Source organism: Miscanthus floridulus, chromosome 8, assembly GCF_019320115.1.
Source record: "Miscanthus floridulus cultivar M001 chromosome 8, ASM1932011v1, whole genome shotgun sequence".
In the NCBI taxonomy this organism is placed as follows: Eukaryota; Viridiplantae; Streptophyta; class Magnoliopsida; order Poales; family Poaceae; genus Miscanthus; species Miscanthus floridulus.
The window spans coordinates 53,192,468-53,219,455 of NC_089587.1; the positions used below are offsets into that span (position 1 = coordinate 53,192,468).

At 48.3% G+C, this 26,988-nt stretch overlaps 1 protein-coding gene across 1 annotated transcript; it reads left to right on the forward strand.

Moving 5' to 3' along the window:
* Positions 1–17,975: 17,975 nt before the first annotated feature.
* LOC136469072 (fasciclin-like arabinogalactan protein 17) lies at positions 17,976–18,362 on the forward strand. The gene has a single exon (XM_066467403.1). It carries the CDS (start codon positions 17,976–17,978, stop codon positions 18,360–18,362), a length of 387 nt encoding a protein of 128 aa, XP_066323500.1.
* The last annotated feature ends 8,626 nt before the right edge of the window (positions 18,363–26,988 follow it).

A 26,988-nucleotide genomic window follows, 5' to 3' on the forward strand; every position in this document is an offset into this window, starting at 1 on the left:
TTTGGCAAGGAAGCAAAAACCAAATGGATAAGGAACTCATCCTTGAGAGCCAGATCCATTGGTTTTAGCTTGGATGCCAAATGGCTCATCCTTAGTATGTGCTCTCTTATGCCACCATTGCCTGAGTATCTCTCTGTCACCAGCTGCTTTATCAGCTGGGTAGCATATGTCTTGAAGAGCCAGTGAACTGACTCTTTATTCTTTTGAGATACTCAGTTACGGTGTCACACTCTAGGATTGAGCCCACAATTGCAGGCTCAATCGTGTTCTTTATCATAGCCAAACACTTCTTGTTGGCAGTGACCCATTTCCTATGCTCAAGGTCATAGGATATTCTTTGGGATGCAAAATCCCTCTCTCTAGTTGCCTAGGCGACATCAGCCTCATTTGTCTCCCGCATCGGTGCCACAGGCTCTGTGGGACACGGTATGGTGACTACCCAGTCCACCTCAGCGAGGATGAAAGCCAGGTCAATCTTTTTCTTCCACTCAATGTAGTTATCACCTTTTAGAGTGGGGATCTCTTTGATACAACTCATCAAGTTGTATCCGCCTAAAAACACAATTCAAATAGTGTGAGAACATAAATAATAACAATAACAATTGCATGTCTTAGTTCTAACGTTGGTCAAAATTAAAATATACAATTGTTCTCTACACTAATTCTATATCACCGTTGGGCAGAAATAGAATTAATGCAAGACAAAACATCATAATATTGCCATTAATCAACGTTGGTCAAAATAATAACAATATTATGATCAATTAAAACATATCTATTTTAAAAAATTAAATTCTCCCTTTGGTTTGAATTTAATAATGAAAATAACATCTTTACATACGCAGCGGAAAATAATTCAATTTGATGAATTTTACCCACAGGAAAATCCTCTTTTCTATTTTCTTTTGAGCCAATTTCTATTTTCAATTTTCTGGAAAAAAAGAAAAAACGAAAATGGGCTCATTCTTTACTGTTTTGGCCCAAAACTGGCAAAAGCCGGCTCGGCCCACCGCTCGGCGCGCGCGTAGGCCGCACCCAGGCCGCAACCTAGGCCTGGGCCGCCAAAGCCACACTTCCGCGCGCCCCCGCCTGGGCCGCGAAACGACCCAATCCATCTCGGCCATTCGCGCCGATCCGACGGTCGTTCGCGCGCATCACAGGATCAAAACCATGACCGCCGCGGTGCCTTGAAACCCTATCGCTCATTCTGCTCTTTGCTCTCTCTCTCTCTTCTTTCTTTCCTCAGTGAAGCAACAGTAGCCACCGAGTGACTCAAGCGACGAATCGGTGGAGCACTGGCACCATCGCTGGCCCCCTCACCGGTGTGCGTGCTCCCCAGTGGGTGAGCCCGCCGCCGTCGAGCAGCCTAGCTGCGGCACCCCTTTGGCCAGAGACCAGTGAGCTACGCCCCCGGCTCGGTCTTCTTTTCCCCGCGCGCCGGCGTGACAGCTGTGCTACGCAGCGGTGAGGTAGGCCACCCCTTTCCCCTTCTTCCCCCTTTGGATTTTCTTCGTTTGTTCGGATTCAACCGATTTGGGGATTAGGGATCGAAGTTAGGGTTAGGGTTTTACTGTTTTTCTTCCCCGTTAAGGTTAGGGTTCAACCGAAACCCTCCTTTCTTTAACCCAATTAGGTTAGGGTTCGGCTTTCTTCCGAGACCCCTACTTTTCTCAGATCCAAAAGGATCGAAGTTAGGGTTCAACCGAACCCTTTGTTGGCCAAAACCCTCCTTTCTTTTCTTAGACCCGCACTGGATCTAATCTACTTTTTTCCTTTTTTTAATCGGTTTACTCGTTCTAGATCTAAGATCCTGGAAACCGATGTCTCTGATACCAATGTTAATTCTGTAGGATCAAATGGATCATAGATCTAGCCATAGGGTGATTCTATTCGGTATAAGAGACGTAGAACTTCCTAATGCATGTAGAACTAGAGAGAAGGGAGAGGTAGAAGACGGTTGTGTCAGACCTAAGACCACAGTGGAAGAAGATCCGCTTGTGTCCGCCATGGGGTCGACGTTTGCGCTACGGCAGCGACGGTCGATGAAGACGAGTCGGAGATGCAATGCTGACGGTGAAGATGACGGCGGTGCAGTGCTGTGACGGAGGTACTTCCCGTCACTGGCTGCGACCCTCACTTAGATCGGGTTTAGGTTTTGTCAGTGGGGAGGTCGGCTCAGGTCAACCTCGTGATTAGAGCCGTTGGCCCCCACCTCTTTTTATAGTGCAAGGTGACAGGGGCCCTCCAGCCATGGTGGGCTGGGCACCCCCGATCAGGGCGCAAATTAAAGGCCCAACTAGGCCGTTGGGTCCAGTTAGGTTAGAGATCAATCTAACATGTCCTCCTCATGTGTCGTTGCAACGGAGTTGCTTTCGCGACTGGTTGCCGTCTCGGCCGGGACTAAAGGCCCTGGGCTCCCAACTAGGATTGAAGGGGTCATTTAGTCCTGGTTATTTATACCAACCGGGATTAAAGGGGTCTCAAGGCTGAATCCGTGGGCTGCCACCTCCAGTCCCGGTTAGTATAACCAATCGGAACTAAATATCACTTTTTTTTGTTTTCTTTTCTTTTTGCAGTTTCTTTCTATTCAATTTATTTTTATTTCAAATAGTTTGTGTTCACATATTATACACTATACTATTGTAGGTCATCCATAAATAAGAATAAAACTAATCAATTAAGAGCTTATATATTACAATAATTTAAAACAAGTCAATACAAACAAGATTTTTCTGGACTTGACAAAGACAAGTAGACTCTAAATTGTGATCCCAAGTTTGTGTGTGAGAAGTGCAATTATTGCTCTATTTTGTTCAACCAAAATTATGTGATTTTTGACAAAAATGGGATTTATTCTTACTTGCAGGTTATTTTTAGGGTCACATATTGGACACGCTTTTGGTCTATCCTTCAGAAGGAAAACAACAAGTCAACTCTAAAGTGGGCATATCGTATGTTAGAGACTGCATCAGTGGAGATCTTCGCCAAGCATGATTGGTTGTTTTGTGTTTTAGAATTACACAGCACAACGTAGGCGTCCACAACACGCACGTACACTCACACCCCTATGACCACATGTACGCAAACTCTACTTCTATAAACACCTCAGAAGGACTGAGCCGGCAGATCTTGAGATTCATGAAGTTACCATAGGCGTCCCGCTGCTGTCGACGGGGACGTCGCCCACTAAAAGCGTAACGCCGTTAAATTCTAAAATAAATTCATGAAAATGAGAGCACTTGTGCCAAGTCGGACTTAAATCCGGGTGGTAGGTTCCACCATAAGAAAACCTAACCAATTGACCTATAATCAGTCCGTTGGTTGGTTGTCTTCTAATAGACTTAGTGCTTAGTTTGGTGCATGAGTTTTTTCTTTGTGTTGTCTACTCTTTGAGAGCTTGTTTCTTTTAGTCAGAGGCTGGACTTTGTAACACCCCTGGTGTTACGAACTCGTTTAGCACCACGATTTAGGTCTAAGTAAAATTTTTGAAACGAGTTTCTCGAATTTTTGATTTAAAGCGTACTTGACGTGATGAGTGAATCCTGTGCGACTTAATTTTGCGGACTCAAATAAACGGCCACGTTAAAATACTCAGTACGTAAAGATATTTAGGATTTGTCGACGATGATGCTAGCGAAAGGTTGTTCTGTTAAATTAAGTATGAAAAGCAACTTGTATAAATCAAATAAAATCCATTAATAAATAGAACGATATACATATATATAGCGTTTGATTCAAATTTAAATTGGAGCTTTGCTAAGAATTTTTTCTGCGCCTAGGCGTTACAATTTGTGTAAATTAGTAACCGTTATATATATATATATATATATATATATATATATATATATATATATATATATATATATATATATATATATATATATATGTATGTATGTATGTATGTACGTATATAGAGATATAGGTATATGTAAGTTACATAAAGCAAGTGCATGCACACATGCAACCACGTCGTGCTGCCTCTGCTGTCTCCGTGGCCGGCGAAATAAAACTCCGATTCATGAGTTCTCACGTCCCTGTCTTGTCTCTGACCTTGCCTGCCTCAGTGTTGTCCCTGTCTGTCTTTACTAGAACAGTTGTATTCTCTGCATCTGCCTAGCTGAGCTCCAAGCCTCCAACTAGCTACGTCCAGCATGTGCACAATCGTCGGGACCTATTTTTATTGTATTGCCTACTCTAGCTAGCTTCTTGTACTCAGTCTCTGGTGCAAAGTTGTACTAGTCTGCGCTATATAAAATATTGGCTGCGTAGAATAGTAAGGCTAGCGGATTATTGGGTCACGCTCCGCCGCTGTCCTGCTGTCCGTTTCAGGCCACGTCGCGCCAGGGCAAAGTCAAATCGGGTCACTTCGTGTCGGCAGCGTGTTTCTCTCTCTTTCTTTCTTTCTTTGCCCCGGGCATCCCAACTCCTCTCGCTACTGCTTACCGCGCGCCGGCACCATTCCCGCAGCACCTCGCCTCGCATCGCCGGTACCAGCCCTCCCCGCGAGCGAGCCCCGTCCCGCGCGCAGCTTCGCCGCTCTCCTAGCTCCTCCCTTCGCGCTGCTGGCCGCACTACTCGCGCCGAGCCCGTGCGCAACTCCACCGCGCACACAAGCTGTCGGCACCGGCGTCCTCTCCTTTGCCTTCCCAGCGTTCGGTGCCCCGGCTTCCGTGCCCGTGTGCCCGCAACGTCACCCCTCTCCTTCCCCCTCCGTCTTCGTTGCTTTTCCGAGCCGAGCACCCGTCTAGGCGGCGACCGTGGCCACAGTGCCTCGCCGGCGTCCGCGCCCCTACCCGCGTGACCGCGCGCGAGTGCCGCTGCACCCGGGCGCCTCGTCGACCTCCGCACGCGGCTCTGCATCGTCCTCGCCGCGCCGTCCCGTGCCGAGCCCTGTGCGCCCTTGCCGAACGGGGTCCTGTCCTCGCTGCCCGTGCCGAGCCGCGAAGCTCCTCCCCGCTCCTCGGCCGCCCGCGCTCAGCCATGCCGCAGCGTCCCGCCATGGCTGCCCGCCGGTGCCTGCCCTCTCCCGTGCACGCGAGTTCCGTGCCACGCGCCGAGCCGCCGCGGTACCAGCTGCCCCGCCGGGACCCGCACCGTCACGACCACAGCGCCGCCCTCCTCTGCTTGCCTCGCGCAGCTCTGCCTGCCAGGCCACCATGCCGTGCTTCTCCGTGGTCTGTGCCACGGTCAGGTCGTGCACGGTCGTGTCCGCGTGCCTCTTCCGTGCGCGAGCTCCATGCTGCGCCTGGAGCGCCGTCCATGCTCGGGTCCACGTTGCTGCTCCGCCTCCGTGTGCGCCGCTGCCGCCTGCCGTGTTCGCCTGCAAGCGCCAGACGTCGTGGCTGGGCCCGGTGCTGTCCTGTGCCGCCTTGTCGCCGGGCCACTGACGAGATTCGGTCGGAGCCGGTCGCCCCTCTGCCTCTGCTCTGAATCGAAAGAAGAAGAAGGGTAATAATCCAAGGCAAAACTTTGTCCAGGGTCCCCGGTGCAAAATACGTGACACGAGTAAATAGTGCTTGTGTCCTGCGGGTTAGTTTTGAGAAAACGCAAGGACATTTTTGCGAAAGTCGCCTGACTAGTTTGGGGCAGGCCGCGCTTGGGCCGGTCTGTTGGGCCGCGCGCGCCTCGCTGGGCCGGCTTATCAGCGACCGCTCTGTGGGCCGCGCCCGCCGCATGCTCTGGCTGGGCCACGCCTGGTCGCTGGGCCATGCCGTGCGGCGCTGGGCCGACCTGTCGCGCGCGCCTGTGGGCCGCCCGCTGCTGTGCGTCTGAGCTGCCGCCTGGGCCTCGGGCCTGCTGGTATTGCTGGACTCTTTATTTCTTTTCTTAAGCAATTTCTAAATTCGCTTATAAGGCAAAATTGAAAAATCAAAATAAATCTGTGTAGTGATCCAAAAATTATGAAACTAATTTTATTAGGTTTATAAAAATCAGTATCTACTTGTTGGTATAAATTGTTCACCTAGTTTTAAGATGGTTCTAGGCTTGCTCTAATTGATTTAGAATGCCTAATATTATAAAAATGTAAACTTGTAGGAAGTGTTATGGTAAATTGGTAATAATATTGGATCTGAAATCTTTACAGTAGGTTCCTAGCAATATTAGCTGCTCACCATAATTTGTAGCTCTAGAATAATTAGTTGCTAGCTAAATAATAATGTCCTATTGCGAATAAAGAAACACCTTGGTTTATATAACTAAAAACAGTGTTGGGAAATAACGTCTTATTCGATAACATGGGTATGTAGCCTAAGTACGGTCGTCGTTAGATCAAGCTCGTTAACTTGAGCGGCGTAAAGCGTATTTATACGAGTCACGATTTCAGTTGATTAATTCCATCTTTGCATTTCATCGCATGCATAGCATATAGGTACGTCGGTGGATCACGGAGTCATCGGGAGTTGCTGGAGGAATGGTGCTTTTGGAGATCATGTCGCCATGATGGAAAGCTAACTTCTGATTATATTTTTTTCTCAGGCAAGCCCCGGTGCATAACCCCTACTTTCTGCAGTTTAAATTATAGTTGTGCATTAAGTTTTAAGGAGTTGAATGAAACCCACCTGCATATATATATATCTTCATTCTATGAGTCTTACTAGTATGACAGGATCGTGTAGATTGCTATGCTATAGGACTCCGGTAGAAGTCGAGTGATTACCTGTCACTCGCGAGATATAGGAAATATGTTACTGTATGATTATCACCTGGAATATATAAAATGGTGGAAAGGAAAATGGTGACCGGGCAGGTATATGGTTTGGGTATTGGTGGGTGTAAGAAGTTGTGTCGCCGCGGAGGCGGGTCATAGCTTGGTTACACTGTGTTTCCCTGTCTGGTTGGTTAAGGACCGATCGTTGCATATGACTCTAGGCAGGTCACAGACTTTTTATCCCGAGCACATACTTGTGTATGGGCGCTTGGAAGACTTGTTGCTCTCTTGTCACGGATCCGGCTCTTTCCGGACCGACTGTTAGGGTTTGTTTTTGGTGGAGGAGGTCCTTGCACCGCGCTGAGTCTGGGACTCACGGGCGGGGGCTTGGAGTCCCAGTTTGGACGGGGACCTGGACACCCGGGACAGGAGAGTGATGGGTTGGTCCTGCTTGTGCCTGGGGTACAAGCAGGGCATGTGTTTTCGGGGTACCCAGCTGGGGGCATTGATTCGCGAATCGCCGGGCTATCCGGTACGGCTTGTCTACGGTTTAGCATCGTAGTAAGAACTAAAAGATGAAGGATGGAAGATGGACAAAGGAAATCTGATTGCTTACCACCTGCTTGAAAGTAGCACAGGTGCTTACATAGAATGGTTAGTTAATGAACCAATGCGGCTATTAATAAAAATCAAATATAAGGACGCACATTTAGTAATACTTTCTGCAAATGCAACCCACAAACCAGATAGCCTTGCATATCCTTGGAGTCTTTTCTTTTCTCCTATCGGGTAGGTCTTGCTGAGTATAATTAAGTACTCAGGGTTTTATTCCCCCTGTTGCAGGTGACAGGTGGATGCTAAAGCTGACTCTTGTGTGTGGATTTCTCCTGGTGGGCTCAGAGAGGATTTCCTTTACGCTGCGATCGTAGTTTTTATTTATAACTCTCACCAAATACTTTTATAAATGAAGGTTTCATAATCTGTTGTCGTAGTCTATATATCAATACTTCATCATGTCATTAATAGAGGTTTATTTCCGCTGTAACTCTATTCACATGTTTCTATTTCGCTGTTCAATTAAATTATTTATAACTCTGATAACATGATTTCATTCCGCTGTTATATTAATAAATATTATACTCTGATGTTGTATTAAAAGTGATGCAAGAAATGGTTACGAATGATGTAAGCTTTATTCTCTCATTTGTGATCCTGATGGCAAAAATGTGGAGTTTCGGGTTCTCCCCTGGGGTGTGCCCGACGGAATCGAGTAATTTAGTGTTCTCCCTCGAGTGCTTAGTGTCTAATGGAATACAAGCACTCCTGTGAGGCATTAAATTAGACGATTCTGCCACAGGTGGTATCAGAGCATAAATGAGGAAATAAGGCTTTGAAAACCTTTTCTAAACTAAAAATTGACAACCCATTGTTGCAAAAAGTTAGGACGTTTACATGCGATGTTATATAAGTAGCCTATTACTATGGTTATGTATCCAGGATAGATGGCACTCTGCTGACTTAGATAGGCTTGATCAAGTTTTCTGCAGGTACACTGACTCGAGCATAGTCCGATAGTATCAGCTAGTTACAGGGAGAGAACGATGTGCCAAAAATCTGAGAATGGTTGCCCTATATGTTGGCAACAGTGGAAGGACGCATAGGACGTGCATTCATGCATATTCCGTTGGTGCATTGTAGCGCTCGTATTGCTGGTAGATACACCATCCATAGGTGTCACGCATGTCGTATTGTGCACGACTAACTCGTTCCTGTTCTAGAGTTAAGTCTACACTGTGGCTTCATGTTTCGCATTCGCCCGTGGTTCACGCCGGTCGTGACCCACGTCTTCCCATACCCCTTTCTACGCTCTTGTCGGACCCTTGCCCTGCAGTCGTACTAGTTAGTAATGGCATCGCACGTCGCTCACCTCGAACTCATGGAATTTGGTCGATCTGCAGTAGTGATCTCGCGCGGGAACCCCAGTGAACCGCGCTAGGACCACTGAACGCTCCGCCTTTATAAGTAGAGCCTGACTTAGCCATTGGTACCACCACTCGGTGCACTTTAGCTCGCTTAGCTTTTCCTTTGAGCCAACTTTTCGCTCAGCCTTCCTTGCAACCACCGCCAAAGATGGCAGGAGCCTGGGTTAGTACCTACTGCATGAATGTTGAGGGTTTTCCTAGAATCCTGCAGGCCACTCTACAAAAGCTCGGAGTCAATGATCGCCCCGAGTATGAGGGCCGGGAGTATGAGGAGCATGGCACCGAGCGATGTGAGGTTACCGTCTACATCGGGAAGAGTGAAGAGTTCCCCGACCTCACTGAAGCCTGGAGTGTGACCGCAACCGAGTTTCGCTTCGTCGACACCTACCAGGTTATGGCCCGTAAAGCATTGCGGTACCTCTACCAGATCTATGAAGAACCCATTGCCCGTACCCCCATGCGGTTCTTTCCTCCTTTGGACAAGAATCGGCGGGCATGGAGGGCCCGCATGGAGGCTATGCAAGGACAAGATGTGCAAGAGGACAGTCCCACCATGGTGCACTTGACCACGTACCTGCTCGCTCTGGATGAGCAGTACGACCGTCAAGCCTTGGAGCTGAGGGCGTGCCTTCGGCGCGCCGAGGAAGCCGAGATTTTCAACCAGATGCTCTAGGTGCAGCTCGCCGAAGCGCATGCCAGTGCTGCAGCTGCTGAGAGCCGAGAGGCTGCCATGGAGGAAGCTCTAAAGGGAGCCAAAGATCGGCATGTTCATCAGTTGCGGGTGGCCTATCTTGTCACCAGGGCCGAACGGAGGACGTTGGCCGCTGGAAGGCAGGATGCCCCGATCTTGGAAGGGATCCCTATCCACCTGCCAGAGATAAGAAGAACTGGTGTTATAGCACCACCCGCACCTCCACCCTCGGAAGTGTCAGAAGAAGAACCCTTGCTTCCTCTCGCTCAGTCGTTGCCCCACGAAGATGTAGATTAGTTACCTTGGGATGCTGTACCCATAGTAATAGTGTTTATTGTCGTTGTCCCCCCCGTATGGTACTCTTGCCGTTGTTGTCGTCCGTAGTTGTTGAGATCGTCCGACCGTAGGTGAATGCTACGTCGTGAATGTGAGCCTGAATGCCTGTACGTTGTACCCATATAAGCCCGTTGGAACATGAATTTTATTTATTCACTGTGTTTATTGCGTTCATCTACCTTCGTTAGGTGTGCTTAAGAGTTTCATGGGTGATATCAAGTGGTTATAAGAGAAGTTGCCATTTAGATGCCAAGCAGATCAGCCGTGATTGGATGTTATTGGACATTGTATCAACTAATTGTGGTGTCCCAACAGAACACTTGAATCTCTTTAAAACAAATCCGCCGTTGGATTTGAATTCCTTGTCCCTTGTTGCAAAGGGAACCTTTGTTGTTTGAATTTTTCCCTTGCGATACCCCCTTACTCTGTGGTCTATGACCCCACCGCCTTCATGGCGTGTAAGTTGGTAATAGTGCCTGGTTAAAAGCTTATGGTGCCGCGACGAAACCGAGGGCTCCCTGTGGAACAGCTGTCACCTGGTGATGCTGCTCGGCACGCGCTGGTATCGAGGTTGTTGACCAAGTACCGTTACCAAGTTACACCGTTGTACTGTTTTGTTTTAAAGTTTTCTCCTTGAAAATGTTCGAGTGTTCAAATGGGAAATCCATAATGGGGATGCAAAAGAGTCTTTCAAGGTAAAAAGGAGATGGTTTGGAGAAAGGAAGTATGACATGATCTGGGTTTACAGAAAAGACGGATGTGGTCAAGGAAGGTCAGCAGTGGATAGTCGGGAGTAGTTGCAAAAGTCAGAGTGGACGTTTTGTCCCAAGCCCTGTGCTTAGTTGACCGTGCTACGCATGCCGGGTTATTTTGCTGCGTGCCCTGTGAACACCGTCGATGTCGGGTCCATTATCGTCCCGTTTTTGCGTGACCGCGACATCGTGCTGTGCTCGTCGTCCTTGTGCATTGTGCACTTTTCCTTTCCTGGCGTCCAGTCGGCTCTCTGCCCCGCACCGTCGTTCCCCGTACCGGACCCCCCTTCCCCTCCCCCTTTTCTTCTTTTGTGAACATGGTCGTCCGCACGCCTGCATCATCGAGCGGACCCCCTCTACTCTTCTTTATTTCCCCCTCCACCGCTCGCGCGGGAAGCACACCATGTTTTCGATCTTATCTCCATAGCATGAACCATATGTGCATCCCATCCCCGCTGCATCTGCCGTCGGTGTTGCTTTTCCCTCTCCGTTCGCCTCTATAAATACCCTTGGTCCTTGCTCTTCTTCTTCACCCCCATTCCTCTCGCATTCCCAGCAGAGCTATGAAATTTAGTTATCGTTGTGAAGCTAGGTTCGGCAGTCTGAGGTGATAGTGTGATCTGAGAAGGAGGAAGGATCCGATTCGTCGAAGAAGTTCAATATCCCTTTTTGGGTAGTCAATCTTAGGGTGCACGATGTTTTACTTCTCCGTCGATTGTTTCTGGATCTGTTGGTGCTACGCCATGTTTTGGATAATCATTATCTTGTTGTTTCTCCATTATCCTCGTCTATCTCGATTTCTGGATTAAGTCTCGGTTGTACCAAGTTGCTCTTAATCATGTATCCCTAGATCCCCGTGTGGTGTAGTATTCGAAGTCGTGTAATCTCTGATCTATGAAATGTAATCGTGTTTTCCCCTTCTGGTTCTTGCTTCGAATCTCGGGACGAGATTCTTTTTAAGGGGGGTTGGTTGTAACACCCCTAGTGTTACGAACTCGTTTAGCACCACGATTTAGGCCTAAGTAAAATTTTTGAAACGAGTTTCTCGAATTTTTGATTTAAAGCGTACTTGACGTGATGAGTGAATCCTGTGCGACTTAATTTTGCGGACTCAAATAAACGGCCACGTTAAAATACTCAGTACGTAAAGATATTTAGGATTTGTCGACGACGATGCTAGCGAAAGGTTGTTCTGTTAAATTAAGTATGAAAAGCAACTTGTATAAATCAAATAAAATCCATTAATAAATAGAACGATATACATATATATAGCGTTTGATTCAAATTTAAATTCGAGCTTTGCTAAGAATTTTTCCTGCGCCTAGACGTTACAATTTGTGTAAATTAGTAAACCGTTATATATATATATATATATATATATATATATATATATATATATATATATATATATAGGGAGAGGCTATTCAGTAGCTGGCTACAAAATAAGTTATTCTGTAGCCACCTCCATTTACTATAATTTTATATACTAATTTACCATAATATAAATACATATTTACGATAGTTGGGTTACTATAACACATGGGGATATTTACCATAACGTTATATTAAACCACTTAGTAAGGAGTTACTATAATCTCGTAAAATAACATAGTAAAATAACGTTATATATAGAACTACTATCCTGTAGCTGGCTGCAGAATAACTTATTCTGTAGCCACTTTGAGTTACGATAACGTTATGGTAAATATTCCCATGTGTTATAGTAACCCAACTATCGTAAATATGTATTGATATTATGGTAAATTAGTATATAAAATTATGGTAAATAGAGGTGGCTACAGAATAACTTATTTTGTAGCCGGCTGCTGAATAGCCTCTCCCTATATATATATATATATATATATATATATATATATATATGTATGTAGGTATATAGAGATATAGGTATATGTAAGTTACATAAAGCAAGTGCATGCACACATGCAACCACGTCGTGCTGCCTCTGCTGTCTCCGTGGCCGGCGAAATAAAACTCCGATTCATGAGTTCTCACGTCCCTGTCTTGTCTCTGACCTTGCCTGCCTCAGTGTTGTCCATGTCTGTCTTTACTAGAACAGTTGTATTCTCTGCATCTGCCTAGCTGAGCTCCAAGCCTCCAACTAGCTACGTCCAGCATGTGCACAATCGCCGGGACCTATTTTTATTGTATTGCCTACTCTAGCTAGCTTCTTGTACTCAGTCTCTGGTGCAAAGTTGTACTAGTCTGCGCTATATAAAATACTGGCTGCATAGAATAGTAAGGCTAGCGGATTATTGGGTCACGCTCTGCCGCTGTCCTGCTGTCCGTTTCAGGCCACGTCGCGCCAGGGCAAAGTCAAATCGGGTCACTTCGTGTCGGCAGCGTGTTTCTCTCTCTTTCTTTCTTTCTTTGCCCCGGGCATCCCAACTCCTCTCGATGCTGCTTACCGCGCGCCGGCACCATTCCTGCAGCACCTCGCCTCGCATCGCCGGTACCAGCCCTCCCCGCGAGCAAGCCCCGTCCTGCGCGCAGCTTCGCCGCTCTCCTAGCTCCTCCCTTCGCGCTGCTGGCCGCACTACTCGCGCCAAGCCCATGCGCAACTCCACCGCGCACGCAAGCTGTCGGCACCGGCGTCCTCTCCTTTGCCTTCCCAGCGTTCGGTGCCCCGGCTTCCGTGCTCGTGTGCCCGCAACGTCACCCCTCTCCTTCCCCCTCCGTCTTCGTTGCTTTTCCGAGCCGAGCACCTGTCTAGGCGGCGACCGCAGCCGCAGCGCCTCGCCGGCGTCCGCGCCCCTACCCGCGTGACCGCGCGCGAGTGCCGCTGCACCCGGGTGCCTCATCGACCTCCGCACGCGACTCTGCATCGTCCTCGCCGCGCCGTCCCGCGCCGAGCCCTGTGCGCCCTTGCCGAACGGGGTCCTGTCCTCGCTGCCCGTGCCGAGCCGCGAAGCTCCTCCCCGCTCCTCGGCCGCCCGCGCTCAGCCATGCCGCAGCGTCCCGCCATGGCTGCCCGCCAGTGCCTGCCCTCTCCCATGCACGCGAGTTCCGTGCCACGCGCCGAGCCACTGCGGTACCTGCTGCCCCGCCGGGACCCGCGCCGTCACGACCGTAGCGCCGCCCTCCTCTGCTTGCCTCGCGCAGCTCTGCCTGCCAGGCCACCGTGCCGTGCTTCTCTATGGTCCGTGCCGCGGTTAGGCCGTGCACGGTCGTGTCTGCGTGCCTCTTCCGTGCGCGAGCTCCATGCTGCGCCTGGAGCGCCGTCCATGCTCGGGTCCACGTTGCTGCTCCGCCTCTGTGTGCGTCGCTGCCGCCTGCCGTGTTCGCCTGCAAGTGCCAGACGTCGTGGCTGGGCCCGGTGTTGTCCTGTGCCGCCTTGTCGTCGGGCCACTGACGGGATTCGGTCGGAGCCGGTCGCCCCTCTGCCTCTGCTCTGAATCGAAAGAAGAAGAAGGGTAATAATCCAAGGCAAAACTTTGTGCAGGGTCCCCGGTGCAAAATACGTGACACGAGTAAATAGTGCTTGTGTCCTGCGGGTTAGTTTCGAGAAACGCAGGGACATTTTTGCGAAAGTCGCCTGACTGGTTTGGGGCAGGCCGCGCTTGGGCCGGTCTGTTGGGCCGCGCGCGCCTCGCTGGGCCGGCTTGCCGGCGACCGCTCTGTGGGCCGCGCCCGCCGCATGCTCTGGCTGGGCCACGCCGCGCTACGCTGGGCCGACCTGTCGCGCGCGCCTGTGGGCCACCCGCTGCTGTGCGTCTGAGCTGCCGCCTGGGCCTCGGGCCTACTGGTATTGCTGGACTCTTTATTTCTTTTCTTAAGCAATTTCTAAATTCGCTTATAAGGCAAAATTGAAAAATCAAAATAAATCTGTGTAGTGATCCAAAAATTATGAAACTAATTTTATTAGGTTTATAAAAATCAGTATCTACTTGTTGGTATAAATTGTTCACCTAGTTTTAAGATGGTTCTAGGCTTGCTCTAATTGATTTAGAATGCCTAATATTATAAAAATATAAACTTGTAGGAAGTGTTATGGTAAATTGGTAATAATATTGGATCTGAAATCTTTACAGTAGGTTCCTAGCAATATTAGCTGCTCACCATAATTTGTAGCTCTAGAATAATTAGTTGCTAGCTAAATAATAATGTCCTATTGCGAATAAAGAAACACCTTGGTTTATATAACTAAAAACAGTGTTGGGAAATAACGTCTTATTTGATAACATGGGTATGTAGCCTAAGTACGGTCGTCGTTAGATCTAGCTCGTTAACTTGAGCGGCGTAAAGCGTATTTATACGAGTCACGATTTTAGTTGATTAATTCCATCTTTGCATTTTATCGCATGCATAGCATATAGGTACGTCGGTGGATCACGGAGTCGTCGGGAGTTGCTGAAGGAATGGTGCTTTTGGAGATCATGTCGCCACGATGGAAAGCTAACTTCTGATTATATTTTTTTCCCAGGCAAGCCCCGGTGCATAACCCCTACTTTCTGCAGTTTAAATTATAGTTGTGCTTTAAGTTTTAAGGAGTTGAATGAAACCCACCTGCATATATATATATCTTCATCCTATGAGTCTTACTAGTATGACAGGATCATGTAGATTACTATGCTACAGGACTCCGGTAGAAGTCGAGTGATTACCTGTCACTCGCGAGATATAGGAAATATGTTACTATATGATTATCACCTGGAATATATAAAATGGTGGAAAGGAAAATGATGACCGGGCAGGGATGTGGTTTGGGTATTGGTGGGTGTAAGAAGTTGTGTCGCCGCGGAGGCGGGTCATAGCTTGGTTACACTGTGTTTCCCTGTCTGGTCGGTTAAGGACCGGTCGTTGCATATGACTCTAGGTAGGTCACAGACTTTTTATCCCGAGCACATACTTGTATATGGGCGCTTGGAAGACTTGTTGCTCTCTTGTCGCGGATCCGGCTCTTTCCGGACCGACTGTCAAGGTTTGTTTTTGGTGGAGGAGGTCCTTGCACCGCGCTGAGTCCGGGACTCAGGGGCAGGGGCTTGGAGTCCCAGTTTGGATGGGGACCTGGACACCCGGGACAGGAGAGTGATGGGTTGGTCTTGCTTGTGCCTGGGGTACAAGCGGGGCATGTGTTTTTGGGGTACCCAGCTGGGGGCATTGATTCACGAATCACCGGGCTATCCGGTACGGCTTGTCTACGGTTTAACATCGTAGTAAGAGCTGAAAGATGAAGGATGGAAGATGGACAAAGGAAATCTAATTGCTTACCACCTGCTTGAAAGTAGCACAGGTGCTTACATAGAATGGTTAGTTAATGAACCAATGCGGCTATTAATAAAAATCAAATATAAGGACGCACGTTTAGTAATGCTTTCTGCAAATGCAACCCACAAACCAGATAGCCTTGCATATCCTTGGAGTCTTTTCTTTTCTCCTATCGGGTAGGTCTTGCTGAGTACAATTGAGTACTCAGGGTTTTATTCCCCCTATTGCAGGTGACAGGTGGATGCTAAAGCTGACTCTTGTGTGTGGATTCCTCCTGGTGGGCTCAGAGAGGATTTCCTTTACGCTGCAATCGTAGTTTTTATTTATAACTCTCACCAAATACTTTTATAAACGAAAGTTTCATAATCTGTTGTCGTAGTCTATATATCAATACTTCATCATGTCATTAATAGAGGTTTATTTCCGCTGTAACTCTGTTCACATGTTTCTATTTCGCTGTTCAATGAAATTGTTTATAACTCTGATAACATGATTTCATTCCGCTGTTATATTAATAAATATTATACTCTGATGTTGTATTAAAAGTGATGTAAGAAATGGTTACGAATGATGTAAGCTTTATTCTCTCATTTGTGATCCTGATGGCAAAAATGTGGAGTTTTGGGTTCTTCCCTGGGGTGTGCCCGACGGAATCGAGTAATTTAGTGTTCGCCCTCGAGTGCTTAGTGTCTAATGGAATACAAGCACTCCTGTGAGGCATTAAATTAGGCGGTTCTGCCACAGACTTGTAACAAGGGATGGTTAAGACTGACTCCAACGAAGCTACCTAAACCCAAAAATGAGTCTCACACAGTGCTTTGCCTATTAAATACCGGCTCCAACGGGTGACCCATCCACACGACGCATTTTGGCTACTAGCCCAAAGGAAACGCAAAAAAACGTCCTTCTCTCTCCTCAGCCCATATCTCTGCGGCGCGACGGCGTGAAGGAGGTAAGGCGGGAGCGGGAGTCCGGCGTGACCGCGCAGGGTAGGGAGCTCACCGGCGAGGGGGGCCCGACGACGACGGCAAGGCGGGGAGAGAGAGTCGGGCGGCGTCGTGGGAGCACCTCCGGAGCCGCCGGCTTGGCTGCCTCGCCGGATCTGGGAGCGCTCTGGCTCCCGTCGCTCACCTTCGGGCTCTTTTCTCTTGATTTCTTCATTTTAGTGGGTGGGTGAAGGGAGGAGGCTAGTCCTCATCTTTTAAAGATGATGCCTTCGTGATTTAGCTGTGCTTGTTGTCTAATTTCGTGCTAAATCTTTGATTCCTGTGTGTTTTTCTTTTTTCTATTTTCGGAGCCCTTTTTGGGGGATTTTTTGTTCTTCGTGTTTGAGCCCCAATCTCGTGGAATTGGTTGAGGGAAAATGTTGCTAGGACCTTGGGGAACATCTTTGATATGATCCCCCTCCAAATCCCTCACGAATTCAGCTTGAATTTTGAATTTTCTTTTTGGGGACTTTTTCGTGTTCTTGGCCATGATCAGTTTTTCTCAGAGATTGAGGTTGGTTTGAGCCATGATCTTCTAGGAGTAGCTCGACAACTTCCTTGTGATGGCCGGTGCAAAGTTTGGGAACGAATCATTGTGATTTGACCTATTTTTGGTTGATTTTGTGTCCGCCGTTCTCTATTTGTTCTTCGGTTCGTGCGTTGTCTTTTATGTTCGTTCTTTGCAGCATCGTTGTTCTTCAGTGGAGGCATCGCTGTTCTTCGCGCCGGATCTCGCAGCTCGGTGGCCGGCCGCGGGGAAGACGAAGACGGAGGAGCAAGCGGCACCGGACGGGAGTCTTCGCTGTTGGAGAAGGAAGTTTTTGGGGGCGTGACCCTTTCCCTGTACATGACTCAAATCATGAAATAGGTCTCGTGTTTGCGTTCTTACCGTTGGAGACAGTCTAAGTGCATAATTTATGCAGAGGCTGGAATAGTTGAATAAAAATTCTTTTTTCTAAAAATAACTTTGTGGACCGACCACGGACCATCCATCCATCTGACTGGGCAGCCCGTACATGCGTACCAGTGCTACGCCGGCGCGTGCCGCACACGCCAAAGTCTAACCTGAAGCGAACTCACATGCCGGTCTCGATTCATGTATTCCACTATTCCACGTTGACCGTGGCCGCCGCGTCGGGGCTCCCATGATGGCCACGTCGCCAACGGCGTAGCCACCCTAACTAATTCTGGAGCGGCGCACCGTACTTGGTCCAGTTCAAGACCGTTGGGGGTCCCCTATAAATAAAAAGGTTATTTTGATATAGGCCATTACAATTCTCCAAGTTTTGATAAACGCTATTATAATTAACCTATTCGGAGATTTGCCATTACATATTCATCTCTTCCGCATCCATGCCATTTTCTACGACTGCCGCGTGCGAGGCGCACTGTCAGGCACGTATGCCTACGGAAGACGTGGCGGCGGAGTCCGGCGTGGGAGGCGTCCTGGCAGCCCTGCTGTTCGCGTTCGGGGTCAACTCCAACTCCGTGCTGGTGGCGCTGCTGGACTCGCACTACACGGAGCTGGCGGAGCTGGGGGAGAAGGCGCTGCTCCTGCACACGCTGGAGGACGCCGTCGGGAAGCACAACGTCACCATGTTCGCGCCGCGGAACGAGGCGCTGGAGCGGGACCTCGACCCGGAGTTCAAGCGCTTCCTGCTGGAGCCGCGCAACCTCAAGTCGCTCCAGGCGCTGCTGCTCTACCACGTCCTCCCCTCGCGCCTGCCTCCCGACGCCTGACCCAACTCGTGTCTCTTGGTCCAAAAGAAGCCAGTTAGCTTTAGAAGCTGTACGTATCTCTTTTGTTGGCAAAAAAAAGTTCTTTAGAAAAAAAAGAATGCTCAAAAAGCGGAAAGAGAGCTCCAAGCGGATATACACGATCGATCGTGTAGTAGTACACCACGAATGCGCAATGCGCGGCGATGAAATGAACAGAGCCCGTGTTAATTCTTGCTTGTTTACAATGTGAGGAAAGAAATTGCAGAAATCGACGTCGGGGACTCAGTGATGAGGAGTTCCCAATTCCTAGCAATCGCGGCGGGCTGGCCAAGTTGGGGACGCTAAGAAGCTTCGTTGAAGCTTCATGTTGGCAACCGGCACAAGAACACGTCCCCATTCCGGACCTCAAAACCGGGCCAAGGAAAAATGAAACCGGTACATGTAGGGAAAAAAAGCGGCCGTAACTGCAGAAGGAAACTCCCAAGCAATTCCCCAAAACAACAACGTAAACAATTGTCCCCAACAACTTAAACAAGTGCCTCGCATTGGATCATAACTGTTGGCGTCCTATAAAACGACATCATGATTCGTGGCCCAACACAAGGATACAGGAGCAACGACACCGGCGGCGTCGGCTTCGTGCCACGCGACCTCACGGCCACCACCAACTTGGGTAACTAACGGTGATCCATGCGGACCGCCGCTGGGAACGCCCTTGCGAATCCCGGCTCTCTGAGCAAACTCTTTGCTTACCTACCCGCCTCATCCTCGCTCCCTGATTCTTGTTAACTCTTTTTCTTTTTCTTTTTCTTTTCCCTGTTGCTTGCCTTGTTCAGGTGCAGGTGCTCAGTGACTACTCTGCAACACCGCCGATGGCTGCTCCGGGCAGCGGGTTGACGGCCACCGGCCTCGCCGTCACAGTGATCGCTGTCAGCGTGGGCGTCAGCTCCACCGGCGGCTTCGCCTTGCTTCTCAGCTTCGCCGGGGTGCTTGCCGGCGCCAGCCTCATCTTCGTCGGGGTCCGGGTCGCCGACGACGACCCGACGGCGCCCATAGGCCGCCCTGGGGTTCAACCTTAGGTATTTTCTGGACGAGCAGCCCTGTAGGTGCTTAGTTCTTTATTCTACAAACAGAACACTCTTGGAAGATGGCTCAGTGCTGATGATAAACACCCTTGTTTCTGGCAGCAACGGCTACTTGACCAATCTCGAAGAAAACATATCAGCCTGTTTAAAACCTTTTAGACACTACTGTCTCTCCGTAGATTATGTTGTAAACATATGTAAATACGAATGCTCTACACTGTCTGTTTGTTTCGTACCATATATGTAAGCACGTCCCTTTGTATTCAAGTAACACTGAGATTACCTACATTATTTACTTATATTGTAATCTGTATATTCTTCGTTTCCTGTGCCCATTTACACGTGCGATGGCGCGCGGCCTATTACTAGTTTCTAATCATGGCTGGTGACAACTAACCAACATCTGGTGCAGCCAGCATGCCATACATCCAGATGTAGCATGCCGCAGGAAAAGTCCTATGCGGCACGGTCGCATAATTTTTTTCCCCGTTTTTCTGTGCGTGCACCCCGCACGGCGGCCGCTTCATTGGTCCGTCCATCCAACTGCCAGGCTACCTGACACAGTTCAGTCAAATCGTCAAGTTGGCCCTAAACTAAACATGAGCAGCTACCGTCCAATTCTTGATTACTTTAGGCCAAATCCATGCCGTTTACTCCATTTAGAACTTTACTGGTAGATCCTTGGCACACGGATGTACTTAGAGGAGTCGTCGTTATTTGTTGGACCCTAAACTGATCACTCAAGCTAGAAGAGTGATTTTTCCCCTTTTGATTTTGAGTGCACTAGCACGAATTAACGCGGGGGTGGGGGGAAAGACAGAACAAACAGCAATGGATGCGGTACGCTTGCGTTCCCATGTGCCGGCCACCGGCCGCCCGCGATCCCGCAGTTTTCTTTTCTTTTTCTTTTTCTTTTTCTTTTTCAATTGAGTGTGCCTCTTCCGTATTCACACTTCCACAGATAGCTTGGACGGCCGCGCCGCCAGACCGCCGCCAGTTGTTGGTTGCGCTCGAGTCGCGCGTGGCGTACCTCGTCGTGTCGCGGTTCCGCTTCCACTATCCTGGACCTGGGGCTGGGTCCACGTGCACAAGCCAAGGATAAAAAGCCACGCAATCAAGACCTCTCCTGTTCACACTTGGCTTCACTCCCAGGGGAAAGAAAAAAAAAATCCACAACCTGTCCATCTCCGTCCCTTCCCGCCTGGCGCCTGCTCCTCCCTCCCTATGCACTCTTCCCCTTCCTTCCCCCAAACCCTCCTCACTCCGCGCTACCAAAATTTCCGCCACCCGCTGCGGAGGACGACAATGAACCACGAGCCGGTAGACGGAGCGGCGGTGGCCGGCCCTGGCACCCGCACCCGACGCTGCCAACCACCGACAGCCGCCTCCGGGTGCGAGTGGCCCACCACCGTGGGCGTCGCCCCCATCCCCAAGCCGACCCCGCCGCCTCAACCACTGCAAGCCGCAGGCGGCACCTGCGCCAGCCTTCGACCTACACCAGGGGACGAAAGAGTGCGCAGATCCGTGAAGGAGGAGCATGGATCTAGCCATTCCCCACGCGGATCGGACCCTAGCCTATGCGGCCACACCATCTCCGGCCAGGCCAAGAACGAGAGAGAGAGAGGGAAGAGAGCTAGGGGGAAGAAGGTGTAGGGCCCGCCGCCGCACGGGCACTCGCCGACGAGCTCGAGCAGCGGCAAGGGAGGAGATGGAAGGGAGGGGGAGGACAGGCAACGGTGCAGGTGGGGGCGCCGCCCCTGTCGCCCCACGGACGGGACGACCCGAGAGTCAGGAAGGAAGAGAATTTGTTTAATAGTTTTTCGATAATTTTTTTATAGGATATATAAAAAATGATTTAGAAAATTGCATTAACTTACCGATTGTTTATGTTTTTTTTTACAACCGAGGATCTCTCCATTTCCATTGATTGTAATGGAAATACAGCCTTAAAGAGTATATCAGGTAGAAGAGGGGAACAACAAGAGAAACTACAAAAGCTACCCTTACAAACGAGGCACGCCTACTACAGACGAGCGACTGAGAAAACAAGATTGTTTATGAAATGATTTCCGCACGTTCACTGCTGGTATAATAGAAAGCTAAAAATAGATAAGAATTACGATACTAATGGGAATAAAGGAGATGAAGAAGATAACAGTATGACTAATTACCCCTTTAGAGAAGTTCAATGAAGTTTATTAGGATGATACTTCAGTGAACAAGACTTCAGTGAACAATAATGACTTTATACTCGATCTTTTATCCAAAAGTAAACAGACAGCAAAGTTTATAACAGAATCGTAAAACAAAGACCATAATCTTCGTTGACTAGGAGCAGGGCACGACTTAACGTTGCGTTGCCGAACCGCAGCAACCCAGGCTAGCCCGTCGTGAAATTTTTGTATTTTGGTCTCTTTTGAAAATATTTTTTATAAAAGACCTATACCAAAACGTTTGCTGAAAATAGACTATTTTTAGACGTCTTAGAACATGACGCCGAGGTATGAGGGTCGGCGTCGACTGACACGACGCCGAGGTCTTGCCACGTTACGGACGGCCCCGGTCGACGGCGACACGGTGGCGCATGGGGTCCGACACGTCGCCGTCGTGTTAGCCAACGCCACAGGCCGAACCTCGGCGCAGTGGGACTACGCGCCGAGATATAGGCACCATCCGGCGCGCGGCCCAGGCGGCCCAACAACGCTTCGTGGCCCAATAGCTCGGCGCGGGGTCACTTAACGCCGAGCCACCAGACTCGGCGCGGCCCGACTCAACGCCGATGTCTGGTCTCTTGAAGCTGTGCCGCGGCCCCCTTCTTCTTCCTCCCTCCATTCTGAAACCGCCGGCTCTCTGTCTCCCAAATCCCCCCACGGCCCCCACGAAACTCTAACCCCCAAATGCGACCCTAGGTGCCCGGATCTCGTCTCCCGAAGCTTCCTCGAGGTAATGGTCCCTCCCCTCCTCCAATCTATCCGCGTAGATGTGCTTGCATTGTCTCTAATCATGTGGAATCATGGGTGTATGGTGTTTTGGTATATGTGTATTTGCATTTGCAAAATGTATGGCTTAGGATTGATTGAGTGCATTGTTGTTTAACTGTTTTATGTGCTGAACATGTTAGGTTAGTTTGGTTTCTAGTTATTTTGGTCATTAGGGTTCTTTGTTTATTGTAGGTGTCATTAGGGTTAGTTATTTGTTGGTCATTAGGGTTAGTATGTATTTTAGTTATTTGTTGGTCATTACATTTCAATTTTTTATGACTAGAACATTTTGTCAAGGTACTCCTCTTTCTCCTCTTTCATTTCATCCATTTAGATTCGGTTGTTTTTTAACTTGGCATTATAGGTTTGGTTCATGTTCATGTCATTCGTGCAATGTATGGTGGTTCAAATGATTGAATGACCCAAATGTATGATTGTTGTTGTTGTTGTTGTATATGTTCTGGTTTATAATCATTGAGTTAAATTTTGTGTTTGTTGGGATTCAAATTTGCTTAGGGTTTGTAATGAAAAGCTTATTTGGGAGGTATGGTGATTTAGTGTTAGTAGCTTTACATTCGTTGCAAGGTACTTTGGATTGATTTTTTTTCTACGTAATGTTAGGATGCCAAGGCGTGGTAAAGCTCGTATTCCAAGGTAATCCCAATGTTTATTCATTATTTGTGCAACAAATAGAAAACCCTAGGTTTAGGTTTGGTTCTCCGTTAATATGACTAAATTCTTTCAATTGTAGCTATGGTCGCCAGAGGGCAAATCCCTACGACCTAAAGCCTCTCCCTGAAGGTGTTCCTCGAGCCAATGTGCTTTTGTGGTGATCCTTGCAAGGTAGACATCTCTGAAGATGAGGAAACATATAGACAGAGGTACTGGAATGTGTCCCAATTATGCATGGGAACCTACAAAGCAACAGCGCCGTGCATCGATTGTGAGGAATTTTTATTGTGTGTTAATTAATTTTCTTGTGATATTAAGTATTGCTTATTTATTTGTTTTGTAATAATTTGTTTTTCTTGCAGACCGTTCCACCACTGTGTGACTTTGAGCAGTGGATTGACACTGAGATCAAGGAGTCGGACAAGCAGCATCTAGAAGGCCTGAAGGAGTGGGATGCGGAGGTTAAGGAGAGGTTTGAGCAGAGACGCAGACAGGAGGCTATAGAAAAGGAGCATAAGGAAGAGGAGGAAAGGAGGCGTGTTGCTGCGTACAGGGCGGAGAGGGAGAAGAAGCTTGAGCGTGTGCGCCGAGCGAAGGCAGCGATGGAGGAGAATCCCGATGCCCAGAGGAAGGGAAAGTGGCCTCGTTGCACTCAGTAGGTATTTGGTTTATTCATGAGCGATGTCGTGTAGCCCTGAACTTTTTTTACTATGTTGTAATGCACTCTGCTTTTATTTCAGATGAACTTATTCCCTGGACTTTTTTTATTATGTTGTAATGCACTATGCTTTTATTTCAGATGGTCTTATGCCCTGTACTTCGTTAACTATCCTAGGACTGTAGTGCTACTGTTTGTATCACTGAAAAGGCTACTTGTGCTGTTGCAGTCACTGAAAGGGCTACAAGTACTATTGCAGTCAATGAAAAGTCTATTTGAAAACTCACTGAAAAGCCTAGATTCGTTTACTAGTTGTATCCGTATACGCAATGAATTAATATCAGAGTGATGTACTGCATTTAGATGAAGTGACAAAACACAGGTGTAGCCTTTTCAGATGAAATGACCAGTCATGGTTGTAGGCTTTTCAGATGAAGCATCTAGCCTTTGCAGATTCAATAAATGAGTACGCACACAAGTTTTTTGTCAAGTAGCATTCATGGTGAACCTGCCTTCATCTCTATATATAGTGCTCCATGTCTTGCTCCACATCCACACAACTTGTTTTCTGGTTTAGTTTTAGCAAATGTCGAGCGGAGGTTCCTCGAGTGGAAAGGGTTTCGGCGGAGGGAGAGGAAAGGGGGTGAGGAAGGGACCTCCGATTGTGTGGGAGGGTTCTCTGGGTCCTGATTCTTTTGAAGAACCAATAGAGGAATTTCCTTTGGAGAGGAAGAGTGACTTCACCCGTGAGAGACCTCTTAGATCATACGACAAGCGCATTGAAGATTGGCCAAAATGCCGCCACGGTTTGGATTGCGTTGTGCAGATGTACAACGACTGTGACGGTGGAGGCCGTCGTTTCTTCAGATGCCCGCGAGGATTTGTATTTCCTTTGAACTCTCTCCTTTTTTAGATTTGCATTTGGTTTGTAGTAGTACTTATTGGTAGATGGGTTTTCAGGATTCAAGCTGTCCAGATAACTGTGGCTTCACTAGATGGGTCGACCCTCCTCCTATCTATCCCCATCAACAGTACATCACATATCTACAGGGACGCATCTTTGACCTAGAGTATGGCCCTGGAAGTGGTAACAGGGACAAGTCGGACGACGACAACAGCAATGATGCAGAGGAGGCACTATGCAATAATCCGTACTGCGAGTGCCCGTACCATAAGAAGGACTGGGCCTCCTTCTCCACCGCCACCGCCACCGCCGCCGTCAACTGGAGGATACTATGGGGAAGGCGCAACTCAGTTCAATATGTGGGAGCATTATTAGGACCAACCTTTGTTAGTCAATCCGAATGTGGAATGCTTGTATGAGTTGTTCTTTTCAATCTCCTAAGGCATGCTAGGTTTAGTTTGCAACATGCCATTGTTAGTTTTCATGTGAGTGTGTAATCGTAGTACCTTTGCAACGTCTGTATCACTTGTTTCTTTCAATCCCCTAAGGCATGCTAGGTTTAGTTTGCGACATGCCATTGTTAGTTTTGATGTGAGTGTAATCGTTGTGCATTCGCTATTTCATAAATTGCAGTTTACCTATCTCTAAGTTTCATGTACTATGGTTGATTCCCAAACTGAAAAAAAGATTTGACTCTCTCTAAAAATAGGGGATTGAAATCGAACCAACCTTCGGTTTTTCCTGTAGGAACAAACATACAAACATAAATATAGCATGTCTACTCTTATTAGTATAACTCGTGTTAGTAGAAGAGGAATCGTTGAGAAAGATTTTTCATTTGAATCATGCAAATAGGATTTCAACCTATACCAAAGGTTTAGAAGGACCTCTGTCTTTAATACTTTATTCTTTCTTTTTATGATTTATAGGCTCGGCGTCAAGTCGGACGACGCCGAGGTAGATGACCAAGGCGTTGATTCGGCCCACGCCAACCCTAGGGTTTGGCTCGGCCGTTTACGTGAAGTGTTGGGCTGAGGCTCGGCGTCGAGTCGGCCCACGCCAACCCTAGGGTTTGGATCACCACAGGCCCACGCCAGGTTTGGGCCGAACCTTGGCGCTGAGTCGGCCCACGCCGAGATCGGACAGCTAGGCGCCGAGTCGAGCCACGCTGACGTTTGGGCCACGAGCGTCGTCGGGTCAAGCCCACACGCCTACCTCGGCGTTTAATATTTTCACGTCGAGATTAATGGCTCGACGTCAATTTACGGAACGCCGAGCTTGGGCACCTCATCACTTCGAGGCAAAGGATTCCAGTATGCACCAGGGGTCAGCGTCAATTGACTAAACGCCGAGGTGCCCACCCTCGGCGTGTGTTCAATTGACGCCGAGCTCCTGGGTTCACCAAAAAACAATTAACTGAGCATACACATAACACATAATACACAGAATACATGAGCATACAGAATTTCACATAACAAATGACCACACCGACATACACATTCATTCAACATCCATACATACATAAGGTCCAACACATTCAACATCCAACATAGTCCAACACATTCAACATCCAACATAGTCCATACATATGCTTCATCAATCATCCAACATAGTCCTAACATAGTACAAGGTCCATACATAGTGCATTACATAAGGTCCAATGCATACATAGTCCATGCACAAAATATAGCATATGAAGTCTTTGGATCTTTTAGCTCGCTCCTTGTACCTTAACAGTGGACGGCGAGCGTAACGCTTTCCCCTCCCAAACGGATAGGTACCTAGAGTGTACCTATCCACTGGTCTGAGCGTCCTCTGTGGACGTCCTAGAACCTAGAGGGGCCTTGAGTTCCTTGGGGTGCATCTCCAAGCTGGGACATGCCAATCTCATCATACTCATGATCATAGTACTCTCCCTGTCCTTCATCATCTTCATCATCATAAGGACCATGTCCTTGACCACCCTCTGCACTAGTTGCTGCACCATGTGAAGAAGAAGTCCCTGCCAACATGTGCACCATGTGAAGATGAAGTCCCTCCAACATGTGCAGTAGAAGGTCCAGCACCAAGCTATTGTGGGACTGCCACATCCGGGGCACGTCTACATCCAAGGCGTGCAGCTACCTTTCAGAGGCGATGCATGGCACGCTGCATTTTGAAAGCACTATTAGTAAGTGGGGTTGGTCGCAAAACTATATAAAGATGTAACATCAACTGAATGAGAGGAGACTACCTGAATGTGCTGTCGTAACATGGAGGCCTCATCAGGATCGCCCACAGGAATCATCAATGCCCTTCCTTGCTCGGCCACTGTCCTCATTATCTCCGTGCTCTATGCAACAAAAAC